The 20,655-nt window shown below is 44.3% G+C and overlaps 1 protein-coding gene across 1 annotated transcript; it reads left to right on the top strand.

The window, feature by feature from the left end:
- The first annotated feature begins 1,372 nt into the window (after positions 1 to 1,372).
- LOC123448070 (vacuolar-sorting receptor 1-like) lies at positions 1,373 to 6,688 on the top strand. The gene is made up of 12 exons (XM_045124842.1): positions 1,373 to 1,914; positions 2,309 to 2,998; positions 3,076 to 3,164; positions 3,254 to 3,323; positions 3,410 to 3,493; positions 3,596 to 3,672; positions 3,774 to 3,855; positions 4,873 to 4,955; positions 5,044 to 5,101; positions 5,285 to 5,413; positions 6,117 to 6,223; positions 6,325 to 6,688. The coding sequence occupies exons 1-12, from the start codon at positions 1,605 to 1,607 to the stop codon at positions 6,421 to 6,423; spliced, it is 1,878 nt and encodes a 625-aa protein (XP_044980777.1). The 5' UTR covers positions 1,373 to 1,604; the 3' UTR covers positions 6,424 to 6,688.
- The last annotated feature ends 13,967 nt before the right edge of the window (positions 6,689 to 20,655 follow it).

A 20,655-nucleotide genomic window follows, 5' to 3' on the forward strand; every position in this document is an offset into this window, starting at 1 on the left:
GCCGGTCGCGCCCCCAGCCGCCCGATGCAGCCATCCCCAACCGTCTGATCTTCCCCTCTCCTCTCCCCTTCTCCCCTCGCGTTGACTTCTTCGTCTTCTTCTTCCACGCTCCCACCTCGGCCGCCCTTGCCGCCGGCCACCCCCTCGCCTGGACCTCCTCCCCCCTGCGGTCCCATGCCGCTGGATACGCTCTTCGTCCCCGTCGCCGTCGGTTGCCGTCCTCCTCGCCATCGGTCGCCATTGCAGCTCTGTACTCGCCCCTCGTATAAAAAAACGACGCCGTCTTGAAGCTTGCCGGCATCCTTCGTCGTTGCAGCACCTAGCAGCCGCCGTCGTCGCCGTGCTGTCGTGTCGCCGATGCAGCTCTCAACGTTGTCGCTCGCCACCATTGGCGAGTCAGGTTGAATCTTTTTCTCTCATCACTTGAAGCTTTTCCTATGCCGGTTGAAGCTTTTTTAGCAGATGGAAGCTTTCTGCCATGTCGATTGAAGCTTTTTTCACCTAGGGTTGCAGCTTTTTTTGTAAAGTGTTGCATCTTTTTTCGTAAGGGTTACAACTTTTTCATTTTGGCTAGTTGAAGCTTCCCCTCTTGATAGTTGAAGCATTTTCTATATACATTTGAAGCTTTTTTGTCAACGGTTGCAACACTCGCATCGTCGTTGAAACTTTTCTGTCAAAATGGTTGCAATTCTTTTCCGCTTGCACAGTGATGTGGCTGAAGCTTTCTCTATCTACGATTGAAGCTTTTGTGTCAAATAGTTGTAGCTTTTTCTTGTTGGGCAGTGCCGATTGAAGCTTTTCCTATCTACAGTTGAAGCTTTTTTCTACAACTGTTGAAGTTGTTTTATGTGACGGTTGCAACAGTTGCATACGCATGGATCCGTCCATGGCAGGAGACATCCATGTCATCTCCCGTGGCTCGGCCCCGGCGCCGGCGATGGTAGAATTCATCCAGTAATGGTGGTTGCAGCAGCGCCCCCTTCCCCTCCCATATATACCTCATCATTGGTTTCGTCGTTATTGGTCGGAGGCATCCGGTGCTCGGACCTTGTCGCGTGCGGCCATGGAAGAGCGCGTCTCGAGGCGACGGGCGCATCCATGGCGACGAGGGGCCGAACGGCTATGCGCGAGCTCGCTGGTCGGTGGTCGATGCATCACAGAGGATGCGTGGGACGTGCCGCAATGCCTGCGCGGGGAGGGACACGAGGAAAGAAGATAAGTCGGGAAAAAAAGAAAGGAAAAGGAAAAAAAAACTGTGTGATTAAGTTAGAGCTGACGTCGTTGATGGATCCGACGACAACGTTTCGGCCAACCCTCTGGCTGAAAACGTTTAGCAAAGGAAAATTTCCTAAAAAAATAAAACAAACAGAAAGTAGAAGAAAACGCTACACGTTCCTCACGTGTTCGCGAGACTTCGCCGTCCACCTCCGTCGCCTTCCCCAACTTCCCGACTCCTCTCCATCCAAGCAGCAGCACCGCCATAGACATACTGCGCACGCCCAGACCAATCTGCTGCTTCCGGGCTTGCCGGGTTCAGCGGATCGTGAGCTTAGACAGACCGCTCGATCAGAGCGCTCCTGAGGCACCGATCCTGCCCCCGCGCGATGGCGTCCCCGCCGCCGCCGCTGCTGCTAACGCTGGTGTGGGCGGCGGCGCTCCTGTGGTGCGGCGGATGCGACGCGCGGTTCGTTGTGGAGAAGAACAGTCTCAGGGTGACGGCGCCGGTGGCACTGAAGGGTGCCTACGAGTGTGCCATCGGCAACTTCGGCGTGCCGCAGTACGGCGGCACCATGGTCGGCGTCGTGGCCTACCCCAAGGCCAACCGGAAGGCCTGCAAGGGGTTCGATGACTTCGATGTTTCCTTCAAGGCCAGGCCCGGGGCGCTGCCCACCTTCCTGCTCGTCGACAGGGGAGGTGAGGGAACATAACCGCTTCTTCGTTTTAGCTGCTGCTGCTAGTTCTAGTTCTGCATGTGTGTATCGATTGGTTGGATTGGATAGGTCGCGCATGGAAAATCGGCCCACATATTTTATTTAACCACGTCCGAGATCTTGCCAGGCGATGATGTGATTAGCTGAATAGTCATTGACCAATTTTGGCACAACGACCAAATCTTTGACCAAAGCCCACGTGGATATTATAGTGGCTACATCAATGACTTGTTGCACTGATTTCGTTCTCAGCCAATTGTTGTTGGACACGCTTTCTTGTTTGCTCAGCAACGTCACATTCTACACGGTTAATTTGGATTACACTACATGTTGTTTTAAAGACTGATTACATAACATGGTTTTGTTGTTCTATACAGATTGCTACTTCACAAAGAAGGCATGGAACGCGCAAAATGCAGGAGCAGCGGCGATCCTTGTTGCCGATGACAGGGATGAACCTTTAATCACGATGGACACGCCTGAAGAGAGTGGAAGGGTGGAATATTTAGAGAACATCACCATCCCCTCGGCGCTAATATCCAAAAGCTTCGGGGATAGGCTCAAGAAAGCTATCGATAATGGAGACATGGTTAATGTGAACTTGGATTGGAGGGAATCTCTGCCCCATCCTGATGAGCGTGTTGAGTATGAATTCTGGACTAACAGTAACGATGAATGTGGTCCAAAATGCGATAGCCAGATTGATTTCGTCAAGAGCTTCAAAGGAGCAGCCCAGATACTTGAGAAGCAGGGATACACACAGTTCACTCCGCATTACATTACATGGTATTGCCCGGAGGCCTACACTTCAAGTAAGCAGTGCAAATCCCAGTGTATCAACCATGGGAGGTATTGTGCACCTGATCCGGAACAGGATTTCAGCAAAGGGTACGATGGGAAAGATGTAGTTATACAAAATTTACGCCAAGTCTGTGTTTATAAAGTTGCTAAGGAGAGCAAGAAACCTTGGCTGTGGTGGGATTATGTGACTGATTTTGCAGTTCGGTGCCCAATGAAAGAAAAGAAGTACACCAAGGAATGTGCTGATGGAGTTATCAAATCACTTGGTACATTCATCTGTATATACCTTCTTATTTTCCACTCTGAGATGCAATAGTTGTATTGAATATGTCTATAATTCCAGGCCTTGATCACAAAGCAATAGATAAATGTATTGGTGATCCAGATGCTGATGAAGAAAATCCTATTTTGAAAGCTGAACAGGATGCACAGGTTAGCACTTCTGTGCAGTCTTTTATATTCATATTCGTATGATTGGTGATCTCTGATTTGAATGTAACATCCTCTACCATTTTGCGCAGATTGGCAAGGGCTCTCGTGGTGATGTCACCATCTTACCAACTCTTGTAATTAACAATAGACAATACAGAGGTGTGCTCTTCGAAGTTCTACAGTTACCAGTTTTTTTTTTCTGGTTTAAGATTCTGTGTATGCTTATCTGAGTCTTTGTTTATCAGGGAAACTTGACAAAGGAGCAATTCTTAAAGCACTTTGTGCTGGATTTCGAGAAACTACCGAGCCAACTGTTTGCTTGAGTGAAGGTTACATTTATTTCACTACCTTCCCCACTATTTATGCTGAATGATTGACTTGCTTGTCTCTTGCTCTTAAACATCCACCGTTCATGTTATGTTAAATTGTAGATATACAAACAAATGAGTGCTTGGAGAACAATGGTGGATGTTGGCAAGACAAGGCTGCTAACATCACTGCTTGCAAGGTATCTTGTGTGATGTTATCTCTTTCTGTAAATAGGTCATTGTTTTTTTTTCCTTTTCTGTTTTACCTTATGCAGGATGATACTTGCTGGTGGTTATGCAGGACACGTTCCTTGGAAAAGTGTGTGAATGTCCAATTGTGAAAGGTGTAAAATTCATTGGTGATGGTTACACGCATTGTGAAGGTATATGCTACCCGGAATCAGGAACATTCATTTTCTTCCTTCCATTATGACTATTTTTTTTTAGAAAAGGAGGCAAAGCCCCGGCCTCTGCATCGAGAGATGCATGCAGCCATATATTAAAATCAAAGCCAAAAAGTGAATAAAAAGATACAAGGCGTCTGTCGCGCCCAAACCGGAGATGACAATAGACCTAGATGACTAAACACCTATCCTATTAATATGTCGTCATCCAAACCGGTTGAAGATACCCTGTGCTACCATCTTTCAACGGACACACCCAGTAACCATAGGCTCCCTGGCTTCCACAGGAGTGAGTAATGACCACGTGCGGATCAGTGAGGTAGCCCTGAGGATAACCTGCAAGAAGTGAATATCGTGTTGTCTGTTAAACACTAAGTCATTTCTGCAATTTCATACAACCCAAAATAGTGCACATGATCCCACACGAATAAGTTTAGCAATATGAATATCAACCCCTGTAACCACATCCCAAATAGCGTGTTTATACTATTAGGGGGACTGATGTTGAAAGCAATTTGAAGCGAGCGCCATAACAGTTTAGCCATAGGACAATCTAGAAAGAGGTGCTTAATAGTTTCTTTATTCGGACAGAAGCTGCATCTAGGATTGCCACTCCAATTTCGCTTGGCTAGATTATCCTTCGTTAAAATAACCCCTTTGTGAACAAACCATATGAAGATCTTAATTCTAAGCGGAACTTTGATCTTCCATATATGCGCTGATTTTGGAATAGGCGTTGAATCTGTGAGATGCATGTACATAGATTTGACCATAAAGACTCCATTCGTGGTCAACTTCCAATGAACACGATCGGGTCTATCAGAGAGGTTAATGTCCATCAACCTTCTGACAAGATGCAGCCAGCTAATCCATCTGATCAAGCTGCATGTATCACCTGCCAATTGTCGTATAACGTCCTATGGTGCTGGCTTCTAAATTAGGCATCGGAACCCCATATAACCTCTTAATTAGTAACTTATGCTGTTGTTATTCTAGCTTCCGGAGCTGGGCGGTGTGAGATTAATAATGGAGGCTGTTGGAAAGAAACCATGAATGGCCGGACATACTCTGCTTGTACTGTAAGTTATCAGTAGGAATTTTTCCATACTGCTTCTTAGTGTGTTAATGTGATTTAAAAGCATATTCTTGGTGCTTAACTAAGTACAGGCTGATGGCTGTAAGTGCCCGGATGGGTTCAAAGGCGATGGAATCCACAAATGTGAAGGTAAGTCAATTACTGAACGTTGTTAGGCCGCTGGAAGTCTTTACACTACAAAACTTGCAGGTTTAAAAGAAATGTGAATATATACTTTAGGGTTGGCTTCACAGCCATAGCATATTGTATATTGCTGGCCACATTGCTCCTTAGATGTGGTACTGAACTGCTGATGTGACTTTTTTGTGACAGATATTGATGAATGCAAGGAGAGGACTGCATGCCAGTGCAAGGAATGTAACTGCAAGAACACATGGGGAAGTTATGAGTGCGGCTGCAGTGGAGGCTTGCTGTACATGAAGGAGCATGACACATGCATAAGTATGTACATATCTTCGACGACTAATTTGTTATTGTTTCAGTAATTGCATAGTTATGGCATCTATGCATCCACTTGGTACAGAGTCCACAAAAAATGAAATGAAATTTTCTTACTAAAAAATTAATTGCATACTTTTGGGCTAAACAAATTGGTTCAGTCAGTTTTTAGATACCTGGATTTCAAGCTAGTTTCCTATCTTCTTCATCAAGTTGCAAACTGATACACTATTTTGTTCTAGGTGTGAGGAAATGTGATGCTATTGATGAGAAAATATGTCAAACTTCATTCCAGTTTGCCAGAGCACTGGACTTGCCACACCAGCTTTAAAATGAGCATCAGAAATAAGGAAAGCACAAGAACAAAGCCTTAATCAATTTGAGGTGGTTTGATAAGACAGTCTTATCTTAAACCTGCCACGTAATCTAGAGATAGCAATAAAACATGATGATGTCTTAGTCTTATCTCTAGTAACTAGATGCACCTAAATATGCGGGGACAGATATCCTTGCTAAGAGATCATCTCTTAATTAAGAGAAGGCAAGACTTCTTTTCTGGGTTTTTTCTCTGCCACCTCAGCATTTATCTTATAGGGCACTCCTAAGATGGCACCATTGTACACAGATATAGCAACGTATAGGATTGAAGTCTTAGCATTGGACGTGAGCAACACTACACTGAATTGACATTCGTCATCTTATTCAGGCGAGAGTGCTGCAGCACAGGTAGGCTGGAACTTCCTCTGGGTCATCTTCTTCGGCCTGGCAGCAACAGGAATCGCAGGATACGCAGTGTACAAGTATCGGATCCGGGTAAACGATATGAAAACAACCTCTTACGTGTTCATTAGAAACTCATAGAATCAAATATAGGTCAGTATATCATCTAATTCTGTTTGCTTCTCTTCACGCAGAGGTACATGGATTCAGAGATCCGCGCCATCATGGCGCAGTACATGCCCCTGGAGAACCAGGGAGACATTCACAGTCATCCTCACCAGATTGAGATGTGAAGAGCAACGCCGCATTCTCCAGTTTATGGAACGAACATTTTTCGTTCGGCATGTGTGATTGTAGCGATCTTATTGTACAGCATACTAAGACCGTTCTGTAAATTTCTAGATTATTAATCACCCAAAAGTGCCCGTAGGCAAAATTACGGAGACACAGCAAGCCGTGCAGAGATGTTTGTGCCAGGACATAGCGGACTCATTGTCACCAGGATGTTTAAACCGTACAGTCCAAAGTTCAAAATCATTATCTCTCTCTTATACCTAATACATATCTACATCTATACCTATATCTTTATATCTATGCCTATCTACTAATAAAGGAAGAATGCTTTTGCCCGTCCGTCGTCGAAATTGCCTCTAAAATTGTAAAATACTACCAAGGAATCTTGGCCTTGTCTGATCATGCCTCTCACGAATCTTGGCCTTGTCTGATCATGCCTCTCACGAAAAATAACTAAAAAAACATTTTTTCCCTGTTTCCGATAGACATTGCCGTCGTCGAAATTGCCTCTAAAATTGTAAAATACTACCAAGGAATCTTGGCCTTGTCTGATCATGCCTCTCACGAATCTTGGCCTTGTCTGATCATGCCTCTCACGAAAAATAACTAAAAAAACATTTTTTCCCTGTTTTCGATAGACATTGCCGTGCCTCTTGTGAAAGCAAAAAACCGTATCTCTCATAAAAAATAAATAAAAAACACGTTTTTCGTGCAATTTTTCTTGAATATATTTTCGTTGAAAAATTAAAAAATGCCGGTGAAAAACTGAAACACCAAAAAACCCAGTAAAAACATAAAAAGCAAAAAAACACGTGCGAAAAAGTAAAAAACAAAATCCGGCGAAAACGCTGAGAGCGCGACACCTGGAGGCGGCTGAGAGCACGCCAAGTGGCGGCGTGTGGGACAATCATTGGGAGGATTCACAAAGAATGCTCCGGTAAAAGAAACAGTGTGCTAGTTTAGACTGACCGATGTACCGGCGACCTGTTTTTTATTTTTTATTTTACTAGCAAAAGGGTCCGTGCGTTGCAATGGAAGAAAAAAATACCACACGCTTGGCACACGGTTGGAGGCATGGGAAGGGGATCTCACCAGATGATGAGTTCCTGCCGGAGGAGGGGATACGATGAGGGGAGCAAAGGTTAGGCGCCTCTATCTGGCCATAAGGAGTCGCCGTTGCCGCGTCATAACCTCGGAGTTCCTCGTGTGAGCCATGGAGGCCCGCCTCCACCTGCAAGTACTTCGCTCCGCCGCGCCTTATCTGCGCGCCGTCGCCGTTCTGCATCGAGCAGACGCATCATCCCCAGTCACTGTAGCTGTCGTGTTGATTTGATCCAGAAGCTGTGCTCGAGCGCCAAAACGGGGACAGCAAGCGGGCAGACGTACGGCCGCGGAGGCGGGTGGGTTGAGATCGGCAGCGGTGGTGGTTGAGGTTGGCCGCGGCGGCAAGTGGTGTGGCAGCGGCCTGGGCATAGGCCAGGGTGGACCAGGGTCGACGCGATGCGCTCGAGCGCCACAACGGGGCAGTGAGCGGGGAGAGGTACGGCCGCAGAGGCGGGTGGGTTGAGATCGGCAGCGGTGGCGGTTGAGGTCTGTCGCGGCGGCCTGGGCACAGGCCAGGGTGGCCCAGGATCGACGGGAGGAGGCGATGCGTACGGGTATAAATTTTTTCAGGGAATCGTTTTTTTCCTTTTGCGTTGCAGATAAATGATGAAGCGCGGGTTGAATAACAAAAATTACAGGGGCTTTTATATAAAAATGTTGTGGTGGGTTTTCCGACGGAAGCAATAGCCGCTTTATTATTAGGTATAGATTCTCTGTCATTTTTTTATTTTAAATAATTTTGAAATTCAAAAATGTTTTGAGAATTTAAAAATTGAGAGATTTGAAATAAAATGTTTAATAAATCATACTCCCTCCGTCCCAATATAACTGTTTTAACTTTATAGTAGCTCTAGTATAAAATTGTACTAAGCTTAAGACACTTATTTTGGGACGGAGGGAGTATATGTTTGTGGATTCAGAAAATGTTTGTAATTTGTAGAAAATGGTCACATATTTTAAAAATGTTCACAAATTTTAGAATAAATGTTTGAGAAAAAAAAATCCATGAAGTTTTTTTAGAAAGTTAGTGTATTATTTTTTTAATGAAATTGAAGAAAATATTGCCAATTAAAAAAATGTTCATGAATTGAAAAATATCCTAAAAACAGATTTTTTTCATAAATTTCAAAATACTTCCTCCCTTTCTAAATATAAGTCTTTTTAGGGATTTAAATATGGACTACATAGGGATGAATATAAACGTACTTTGGAGTGTAGTTTCCCTCATTTTTTTTTCATATATAGTCTATATTAGAATCTCTAAAAAGAGTTATATTTAGGAATGAGGGGGTAGTTTAATGATTCATAAAATATTCGCTGATTCAAAAGATATCATGGGTTTTTAAAATTATTCATCAATTTTGAAAATTGTTCAACCAATTTCCAAAAAATTATTCATGGAGTAGAAAACCTTTAACTAAGGTTATTACTACGAATCAACCGGCTGATAACATGCAAACGTAAGCCTCCTTGTGAGCCGTTAGATTGCCCGCGGCGTAGCCGTTTGATAAGGTCAACTCAAAGATTGCATGCAGCAGCTCCGAAGTGAACACAACAATCATGCTCGACTGCTCGCCATCAATCCCATTCCATCTCACTGTGGTGCTGGTGCCGGCGACCTCGCAACACCGGGCCACCGGCAGTGTTCCAACATAGTTGCACCAGAGCCAATGGAAATAAAAGCTTCAACGCAACTCCGACGACCCCCTGGGAAGCTCCATTGCAGCTCCATGTCAGCAACGCGACGCGAAAGAAAACTACAACGGTCGGCATCCCGGCGAAGGTCCACTGCAGCCCCGACTGCACTCCATTGCATCCGCGGCGGAACTCCATTGAAGCCACCGGTGCGCCCCGTTCGGACGAAGCCCCATAGCAGCCCCGCCCGCAGTCCATTGCTGCCGCCGGCGCGTGGAGCTCCAACGAAGCTCCTTGGCAGGCCTGACAACGTTCCATTGCAGCCGCGGGCGAAGCTCGATTGCAACCACCACCACACGGCGTTCCGACGAAGCTCCACTTTGACCGTGATTGAGCTTCATTGCAGCAACCCGCGCATGATGTTCTGACAAAGCTCCACAACAGCCGCGGTGGAGCTTCATTGCAGCATCGTCGCCGATGAGATCTGGCTCAGTCGCTGGATAAAGAGAAAGGACCTTGGGGGCAGCGCTCTCCACAACACTAAGAGCTCCGGCAACGACCAAAAATGCTGCATCGGTGCGCTTGGTTGCAGCACCGACAATGCTGCACAATCGTGCTCTACAACACCGGCACCAACAAAGATCGGAGCAAGGAGCTCTAGGTCAACGCACCTGCTTCGGGTCAATGGAGCGCCGCAGTTAGCTGCCGGGTGCTGCAAACCGCTCCGCAGGCAAGCTGCTGCTGCGAGGACGAGAGCTAATGACGGAGAAAAAGACGGGCCATATGTAGAGGATAGAGGTAGGAGATGGAAGAGGAAAACTGAATCACGCGTTGAGGCAGCGGATAACCAGATAAGGTTTGTCTGCCGCGCATGGTCTATGATGACGCGTGGCGCACGAGCGATCCGGCTGATTTCGTCTAGAAATCAACCGGTTGTTTAAAAATGTTTCCCTAGTTAAAACGTTTCGTTCATTTCTTTAAGAAATCATGCAGGTAGGATTCTTTAAATATTCTGCGTGTGCATCGCTATCACTATTGGGCATGGGAGTGTTAGGGCATCTCCAACAGTTTGTTGGTTAGCTTGTTGGTAAAATATGCCATGTCATCAGCCAACACCTTAACATACAACTACTCCAATGGGTTGTATCTAGCTTGCCCAATAAGATGTGAAGTAATAAATAAGGTGCTATCTCATTCTACGTTGGAGCTTGTGCAAGGGTGTTGGTTAATTTACATACAACCTTGTTCTCTTTCCTCATTTATTGCAATGACACATCATCAAAAATCCTATGTGTCAAAATTACCAACAACTATCTTACAACCATTGGAGATGCCCTTAGCAACCTTTTGTGGTCCGAAAAAGATAATTTGCTTTTCTGCGGGATCGAACTCACAACATCCCTCACATTATATAAAGCAAACCCTATTTGGCGTTGCACACGTCGGTAATAGTATAATTTTACAATTTTCATAACCGATCGCGTGCAGCCGTGTGAGCTGGGCTGGCCCATTTATCTGTTTATTCTTTACATTTTTTTTCTTCCGTGTCCAAAAATGGTGCGAGATGGTGAGTCAAACCACCAACCTCCTGTTTCGATGATGAACTAACCACCACGCCACACAATCCCAACTGACATTGTACATATTTCTTATACTTTTATTACTTCCATTTTTTTTCTTTTTTTTTGTCTTCCTGGTTCGCTGATCTTTTTAGGAAATTGATGAACATTTTTCTAAAAGTTGATGGATTGTTTTCCAAATTTTGATGAACTTTTTTAAATTTAGTGAACTTTTTCCAAATACGGTGAACTTTCTTTTCAAATTTCATGAATATTTTTTAAATTTAATGAACTTTTTCCAATTTGATGAACGTTTTTTGGAAATCCATTAAGTTTCTTTCAAATTTGATGAACGTTTTTAAAATCATTGAACCTTTTTAAAAAAGATCAACTTTTTTGAAATTCAATGAAATTTGTTCAAATTGGATGAACTTATTTTTAAAATTTGATGAACTTTTCTTACAAAATTGATGAACTTTTTTCAAAATTGATGAACTTTTTTTGAAATTGGTGAAACTTTTTTCAAAATTAGGATGAACATTTTTGAATACCTTTTGAACTACTTTTAAAAAAATCAAAATCATTGAACTTTTATTGAATAGGGGCAAGTTTTTTGCATCTTTATGAACTCTTTTTCGAAATCTGTAATGTTTCCTTTTTTTAAAATAAAATCATGTGTGAGCGGCTACAATAGTTTTTAAAGGTTTACTGCTGTAGTATATCACTTGCACTGCCACGCCCTAGCGGTTAGCTGAAGGCATGTGAAGTTGCGTAGGTCGTGAGTTCGATTCTCCGTTGGAGTGGAAATTTTTTGATTCTTTTAGTGGATTATTTGCGGTGCTTGGTCGTGGGCCGGCCCATTTCATGCTGTAGGGGGCGTCGGTTCTCCTAATCAGCGTCGAAGGAGCTGACTAGGGACACCACGTTATATAACGCTAAAGCCAAGTGGGTGAGCTGATGTCATGCTGAAAGACTCGTTACGTTTTATATATGGGGACTGCTAGGCGCCGGCGTGCTAGCCAAAAGTTTTGGCCGGTTACTGTTGGAAATATGCCCTAGAGACAATAATAAAATATGCCCTAGAGGAAATATTCCCTGTTTCAAGATAATCGTTTATTATCCATGCTATAATTGTATTGAATAGAAACATAAATGCATATGTGGATATATAGACAAAACAATATCCCTAGTGAGCCTCTAGTTGACTAGCCTGTTGGTCAAGGATGGCTAAGGTTTCATAGTCATAGACAAGTGTTGTCACTTGATGACGGGATCACATCATTAGGAGAATGATGTGATGGACAAGACCCAAACGTAGCATATGATCGTGTCATTTTGTTGCTATTGTTTTCTGTATGTCAAGTATACATTCCTATGACCATGAGATCATATAACTCACTGAGACCAAAGGAATGCGTTGTGTGTATCAAACGTCACAACGTTACTGGGTGACTATAAAGGTGCTCTATAGGCATTAACAAAGGTGTCCGTTGAGTTAGCATGGATGACGACTAGGATTTGTCACTCCATGTGACGCAGAGGTATCTCGGGGCCCACTCGGTAATACAACATCACAAACAAGCCTTGCAAGCAATGTGACTAAAGAGTTAGCCACGGGATCTTGTATTACGAAACGAGTAAAGAGACTTGCCGGTAACGAGATTAAAATAGGTATGGCAATACCGACGATCGAATCTCGGGCAAGTAACATACCGAAGGACAAAGGGAACGATATACGGGATTGTGTGAATCCTTGACATAGAGGTTCAACCGATAAGATATTCGTTGAATATGTAGGATCCAATATGGACGTCTAGGTCCCACTATTGGATATTGACCGAAGAGTGTCTCGGTCATGTCTATACAGTTCTCGAACCCACAGGTGTGCACACTTAAGATTCGGTGACGTTTTCGGTATAATTGAATTATTGAACTTGGTAACCAAATGTTGTTTGGAGTCCCGGATGAGATCCCGGACGTCACGACTGTCTCCGGAATGGTCCGGAAACGAAGATTGATATATAGTATTGTTGCATTTGGCTTCCGGAAAGATTTCAGGCATTACCAGTAAAGTACCGGGAGTGACGAATGGGTTCCAGGGTTTTGCCGGGACGGGCAACCCACCCGGGAGAGGACCTAATAGGCCCATGGGTGGCGCAGCAGCCCTTAGTGGGCTGGTGAGGCCATCCAATAAGCCTATTTCGGCCAAGGCAAAAATAAAGAAGGAAAAGAAAAAAAGAGAAGGAAGGAGGTGGACAAGATGGGAAGGAGTCCTCCACCAAACCGAATTGGAAGAGGACTCCTCCCTCCTTGGCTCGACCGAAGCCTCCTCCTTGGAGTAGGAGGAAAGCCACCCTCCCCTTGGTTCCTCCTATATATAGTGGATGTTTGAGAGGGTTTGTGCACCTCAAACCTTTGTGCAGCCCTCTCTCCCTCCACTACTTCGTGACACCTCGTAGCTAGATCGATACATCACGGCAAAGCCCTGCCGGAGTAGCTCCACCATCATCACCGCCACGCTGTCGTGCTGCCGGCGAATTCAGCTACCTTTTCGTCTCTCTTGCCGGATCAAGAAGGCGGAGATCGTCATCGAGTTGTACGTGTGATGAACACGAAGGTGACGTCCGTTCGGCGCTAGATCGGGACGGATCGTGGGACGGCGACAATTTGGATCGAGAAGACGGCCACTACATCAACCGCGTTTCTCAACGCTTCCCGCTTAGCGATCTAGAAGGGTATGTGGATCTGATCTCCCTCTCGTAGATGATCATCACCATGATAGGTCTTCGTGTGCGTAGAATTTTTTTTGTTTCCCATGCAATGTTCCCCAACAGTGGCATCATGAGCTAGGTTCATGCGTAGATGATATCTCGAATAGAACACAAAAGAGTTTGTGGGCATTGATGTTCAATTTGCTGCCTTCCTTAGTCTTTCCTTGATTCAACGACATTTTTGGATTGAAGCGGCGCAGACCAACTTTACTCGTACGTTTACGTGAGATTGGTTTCATCGACTGACATGCAACTTGTTGCATAAACATGACTGGCAGTGTCTGTTTCTTCAACTTTATTTGAATCGGATTTGACCGAGGCGGTCCTTGGAGAAGGTTAAATAGCAATTTGCATATCACCGTTGTGGCTTTGCGTAAGTAAGATGTGATCATACTAGATACCCATAGCAGCCACGTAAAACATGCAACAACAAATTAGAGGACGTCTAACTTATTTTTGCAGGGTATGCTTGTGATGTGATATGGCCAAAGACATGATATGATATATTGGATGTATGAGATGATCATGTTGTAGTAGTTAAATAACGACTTGCACGTCGATGCTGCGGCAACCGGCAGGAGCCATAGGGTTGTCTTTAAATTTATTTTGCGCTTGTAGATGCTCTTGCTATATCGCTAGGTAGTAGCTTTAGTAGTAACATCATAGATAGCGCGACAACCTCGATGGCAGCAGAATGATGGAGATCATGGTGTGGCGCCGATGACGATGGAGATCATGCCGATGCTTTGGTGATGGAGATCAAGAAGCACAAGTTCATGGCCATATCATGTCACTTATGATTTGCATGTGATGTTAATCCTTTTATGCACCTTATTTTTCTTAGAACGACGGTAGCATTATAAGGTGATCCCTTACTAAAATTTCAAGATAAAATTGTGTTCTCCTCGACTGTGCACCGTTGCGATAGTTCATCGTTTTGAGACACCACATGATGATCGGGTGTGATAGACTCAACATTCACATACAACGGGTGCAAAACAGTTGCAGACGCGGAACACTCGGGGTTAAACTTGACGAGCCTAGCATGTACAGACATGGCCTCGGAACACAAGAGACCGAAAGGTCGAGCATGAATCATATAGTTGATATGATCAACATGGAGATGTTCACCACTGAATCTATACTCAACTCACGTGATGATCAGACTTGAGTTAGTGAATTTGGATCATGCGGCACTTGAATGACTAGAGGGATGTCTATTTGAGTGGGAGTTTATTAGTAATATGATTAGCAAAACTCAATTGTCTTGAACATAGTCTAAGTAATCTTTGCAAAATTTTATGTTGTAGATCAATGGCTCGCGCAGTAGCAACCATGAATTTTAATACATTCCTAGAGAAATCTAAGCTGAAAGATGATGGAAGAAACTTCGTTGTCTGGGCTCGAAATTTGAGGCTTATCCTCCAAGCTGGCCAAAAGCAATATGTGCTTGATGCGGCGCTAGGTGATGCACCACCCACTACGGCAACCCGAGATGTTTTGAACGTTTGGCAAGCGTGTAAGGATGACTACTCACTAGTTCAATGTGCAATTTTGTATGGCTTAGAACCGGGACTTCAAAGACGTTTTGAACGTCATGGAGCATACGAGATGTTCCAGGAGTTGAAGTTTATCTTTGAGAAGAATGCCCGGATCGAGAGGTATGAGACCTCCGATAAGTTCTATGCTTGCAAAATGGAGGAGCATTCGTTTGTCAGTGAACACGTGCTCATAATGTCTGGGTACTCTAACCGTCTAGCTGAGCTTGGGATTCAACTCCTACAAGAAGCTATCACTGACAGAATTCTTCAGTCACTGCCACCTAGCTATAAGAGCTTCGTGTTGAACTATAACATGCAAGGAATGAATAAGTCACCCGACGAGTTATTTGCGATGCTGAAAGTTGCTGAGTTAGAAATCCAAAAAGAACATCAAGTGTTGATGGTCAATAGGACCACCGATTTAAAAAAACGGCAAAGGCAAGAAGGGTAACTCCAAGAAGAGTGGAAAAGCTGTCGCCCCTCCGACGAAGAAACCCAAGGCTGGACCTAAGCCGGAAACTGAGTGTTATTATTGCAAGGGGACTGGTCACTGGAATCGCAACTGCCCCAAGTATCTGGGCGATAAGAAGGCAGCCAACGCCAAACAAGGTATATTTGATATACATGTTATTGATGTGTACCTCACCAGCTCTCGTAGTAGTGCCTGGGTATTTGATACCGATTCTGTTGCTCACATTTGCAACTCTAAATAGGAACTACAAAACAAACGAAGGCTGGCGAAGGATGAAGTGACGATGCGTGTGGGAAATGGTTCCAAGGTTGATGTGATCGCCGTTGGCACAGTCACAGTTCAGTTACCATCGGGATTAGTGATGAACTTAAATAATTGTTATTTAGTGCCTACGTTAAGCATGGACATTATATCTGGATCTTGTTTATTGCGAGACGGATACTCATTTAAGTCAGAGAATAATTGTTGTTCTATTTATATGAGTAATATCTTTTATGGTCATGCACCCAATGTGAGGGGTTTGTTCATATTGAATCTCGATTGTGATGACACTCATGTCCATAACATTGAGACCAAAAGATGTAGAGTTAATAATGATAGTGCATTTCTTGTGGCACTGCCGCTTAGGTTATATTGGTGTTAAGCGCATGAAGAAACTCCATGCTGATGGACTTTTGGAGTCACTTGATTTTGAATCACTTGACACATGCGAACCATGTCTCATGGACAAGATGACTAAGACTCCATTCTCTGGAACAATGGAGCGGGCAAGTGACTTGTTGGAGATCATACAAACTAATGTGTGCGGACCGATGAGCATAGAGGTGCGCGGCGAATATCGTCATTTCCTCACCTTCACTGACGATTTGGGTAGGTATGGCTATACTACTTGATGAAGCACAAGTCTGAAACGTTTGAAAAGTTCAAACAATTTCAGAGTGAAGTTGAAAATCATCGTAGCAAGAAGACCAAGTTCCTACGATCTAATGGAGGAGGAGAATATCTGAGTTACGAGTTTGGTGCTCACTCAAGACAATGTGGAATTGTTCCACACTTGACACCGCCTGGAACACCACAGCATAATGGTGTGTCCGAACGTCGTAATCGTACTTTATTAGATATGGTGCGTTCTATGATGTCTCTTATCGATTTTCCATTATCATTTTGGGGATATGCATTGGAGACAGTTGCATTCACTTTAAATAGGGCACCATCAAAATCTGTTGAGATGACACCATATGAGCGGTGGTATGGCAAGAAGCCAAAGTTGTCGTTTCTTAAAGTTTGGGGATGTGATGCTTATGTCAAAAAGCTTCGGCCTAAAAAGCTGGAACCCAAAGTAGAAAAGTGTGTCTTCATAGGTTACCCAAAAGAGACAGTTGGGTATACCTTCTATCTCAGATCTGAGGGCAAAGTGTTTGTCGCTAAGAATGGGCCTTTTCTTGAGAAAGAGTTTCTCTCGAAAGAATTGAGTGGGAGGAAGATAAACTTGATGAGGTTGTGGAACCTATACTTCAAGAAGATGGTGGCGCAGGGAAGAAACAAATTTCTGTTGAGCCAACACCATTTGAAGAGGAAGCTAATGATGGTGATCATGAAGCTTCAGATCAAGTTACTGTCGGACCTCCTAGGTCGACAAGATCACTTACTGCTCTTGAGTGGTACGAGAGTCCTGTCTTGTCAATCATGTTGTTGGACAACGATGAGCCTCCGAATTATGGAGAAGAAATGGTGGGCCCAGATTCCAACAGATGGTTAGAAGCCATGAAATCCGAGATAGGATCTATGTATGAAAACAAAGTATGGACTTTGGAAGTATTACCTAAAGGTGGAAAGGCTATTCAGAACAAATGGATCTTTAAGAAGAAGACGGACGCAGACGTAATGTGACCGTTTATAAAGCTCGACTTGTGGCAAAGGTTTTTTCACAAGTTCAAGGAGTTGACTACGATGAGACATTCTCACCCGTAGAGATGCTTAAGTCCGTCCGAATCATGTTAGCAATAGCTGCATTTTTCGATTATGAAATCTGGCAGATGGATGTCAAAACGGCGTTCCTTAACGAGTTTCTTAAGGAAGAGTTGTATATGATGCAACCCGAAGGTTTTGTCGATCCAGAGAATGCTGACAAAGTATGCAAGCACGAGCAATCCATTTATGTACTGATGCAAGCATCTAGGAGTTGGAATCAACACTTTGACGAGGTGATCAAGGCGTTTGGGTTTATACAAGTTTTTGGAGAAGCTTGTATTTATAAGAAAGTGAGTGGGAGCTCTATAGTGTTTCTAATATTATATATGTGGATAACATATTGCTGACTGGAAACAATGTAGAGTTTTTGGAAAGCGTAAAGGATTACTTGAATAATTTTTTTCAATGAAGGACCTAGGAGAAGATGCTTACATATTGGGCATACAGATCTATAGAGATAGGTCAAGGCGCCTAATAGCTCTTTCACAAAGCACATACCTTGATAAAGTTTTGAAGAAGTTCAAAATGGAACAATCCAAGAAGGGGTTCTTGCCTGTGTTACAAGGTATAAAGTTGAGTAAGACTCAATGTCCAGTAACTGTAGAAGATAGAGAAAAGATGAGTGTCGTCCCCTATGCTTCAGCCATAGGGTCTATCTGTTGGGGAAAGTTGCATGGGAAACAAAAAGTTTCCTACGCACACGAAGACCTATCATGGTGATGTACATCTACGAGAGGAGATTTGGATCTACGTACCCTTGTAGATCGCATAGCAGGAAGCGTTAAGAAACGTGGTTGATGTAGTGGAACGTCTTCACGTCCCTCGAACCGCCCCATGAACCGTCCCACGAACCGTCCCGCGATCCGTTCCGATCTAGTGCCGAACGGACGACACCTCCTCGTTCAGCACACGTACAGCTCGACGATGATCTCAGCCTTCTTGATCCAGCAAGCAAGACGAAGAAGTAGATGAGTTCTCCGGCAGCGTGATGACGCTTCAGTGGTGGTGATGATCTACTCCTGCAGGGCTCCGCTCGAGCTCCGTAGAAATCCGATCTAGAGGTAGAACTATGTGGTCTAGGGTTGAGTTGCACGTGGAAAAAGTTGTCTCAAATGAGCCCTAAAAGACCACTATATATAGGAGGGAGGGGGAGGAGGCTTGCCTTGAGGGCCAAGCCCTCAAGGGGTGCGCCGGCCAGGGAGGAGGAGGACTCCTCCTCCAATTCGGTTTGGGGAAGGAGGAGTCCTCCTCTTCCTTCCCACCTCCCAATTTCCCTTTTATTTTTCTTTTCTTTTTGGTATTTCTATAAATGGCGCCATGGGCCCCTTGGGCTGACTCCACCAGCCCACTAGGGACTTGTGGCGCCACCCTATGGCCTTGGGCTCACTCCCGGGTGGGTGGGCCCTCCCGTTGAACTCCCTGAACCCATTCGTCACTCCCGGTACACTGCCGGAATTGCCTGAAACTTTCCGGTAACCAAATGAAACCATCCTATATACCAATCTTCGTTTTCGGACCATTCCGGAAACCCTCATCACGACCGTGATCTCATCCGGGACTCCGAACAACATTTGGTAACCACACATATAACTCAACTATACTAAAACATCGCAGAACCTTAAGTGTGCAGACCCTGCGGGTTCGAGAACTATCTAGACATGCCCCGAGGCACTCCTCGGTCAATATCCAATTGCGGGACCTGGATGCCCATATTGGATACTACATATTCTCTGTAGATCTTATCGGTTGAATCTTAGTGTCAAGGATTCATATAATCCCGTATGTCATTCCCTTTGTCCTTCGGTATGTGACTTGCCCGAGATTCGATCGTCGGTATCCGCATACCTATTTCAATCTCATTACTGGCAAGTCTCTTTACTCATTCCGTAATACAAGATCCCGTGACTTACACTTAGTCACATTGCTTTCAAGACTTGTGTGTGATGTTGTATTGCCGAGTGGGCCCCCTAGATACCTCTCCGTCACACGGAGTGACAAATCCCAGTATTGATCCATACTAACTCAACGGACACCTTTGGAGATACCTGTAGAGCACCTTTATAGTCACCCGGTTACGTTGTGACGTTTGATGCACACAAGGTATTCCTCCGGTGCCAGTGAGTTATATGATCTCATGGTCATAGGAACAAATACTTGACACGCAGAAAACAATAGCAACAAAATGACACGATCAATATGCTACGTTCATAGTTTGGGTCTAGACCATCACATGATTCTCCTAATGATGTGATCCAGTTATCAAGTGACAACACTTGCACATAGCCAGAAAACCTTGACTATCATCAACTGGCTAGCCAACTAGAGGCTTGGTAGAGACATTGTTTTGTCTATGTATCGAGACATGTATCTATGTTTTCATTCAGTACAATTATAGCATGGATAATAAACGATTATCTTTAAACAGGAAATATAATAGTAACTATTTATCATTGCCTCTAGGGCATATTTCCAACACTATCATGTATGCAATGTCGTGCACAAGACCGGATGTCAGCCTGGCCATGAGTATGGCAGTCCGGTTTCAAAGTGATCCATGAGTGGAACACTGGGCGGCGGTCAAGAATATTCTGAAGTACCTGAAAAGGACTAATGAAATGTTTCTCGTTTATGGAGGTGACAAAGAGCTCGTCGTAAAGGGTTACGTCGATGCAAGCTTTGACACTGATGAAGATGACTCTAAGTTTCAAACCGGATACGTATTTATTCTTAACGGGGGTGCGGTAAGCTGGTGCAGTTCCAAGAAAAGCGTCGTAGCTGATTCTACATGCAAAGCGGAGTACATAACTGCCTCAGAGGCGGCCAAGGAGGGTGTCTGGATGAAGCAGTTCATGTCAGATCTTGGAGTAGTGCCAAGTGCACTGGACCCAATCAATCTGTTCTGTGACAACACTGGTGCCATTGCTCTAGCCAAGGAACCAAGGTTTCACAAGAGGACCAGACACATAAAGCGACGCTTCAATGCCATCCGCGATTACATCAAGGAGGAGGACATAAATATTTGCAAAGTGCACACGGATCTGAATGTTGCAGATCCATTGACTAAACCTCTTCCACGAGCAAAGCATAATCAACACCAGAACTGTATGGGTGTTAGATTCATTACATTGTAAATCACATAGAGATGGGAAGCTAGATTATTGACTCTAGTGCAAGTGGG

This window comes from Hordeum vulgare, chromosome 4H (assembly GCF_904849725.1).
Source record: "Hordeum vulgare subsp. vulgare chromosome 4H, MorexV3_pseudomolecules_assembly, whole genome shotgun sequence".
Lineage (NCBI taxonomy): Eukaryota > Viridiplantae > Streptophyta > Magnoliopsida > Poales > Poaceae > Hordeum > Hordeum vulgare.

Bases quoted from the DNA above. Each gene is read 5' to 3' on its own strand.
- LOC123448070 (XM_045124842.1), top strand. From the start codon at position 1,605: ATGGCGTCCCCGCCGCCGCCGCTGCTGCTAACGCTGGTGTGGGCGGCG. The intron at 3,324-3,409 runs GTGTGCTCTTCG...TTTGTTTATCAG, and splicing joins TAACAATAGACAATACAGAG to GGAAACTTGACAAAGGAGCA. The intron at 3,856-4,872 runs GTATATGCTACC...TTGTTATTCTAG, and splicing joins TGGTTACACGCATTGTGAAG to CTTCCGGAGCTGGGCGGTGT.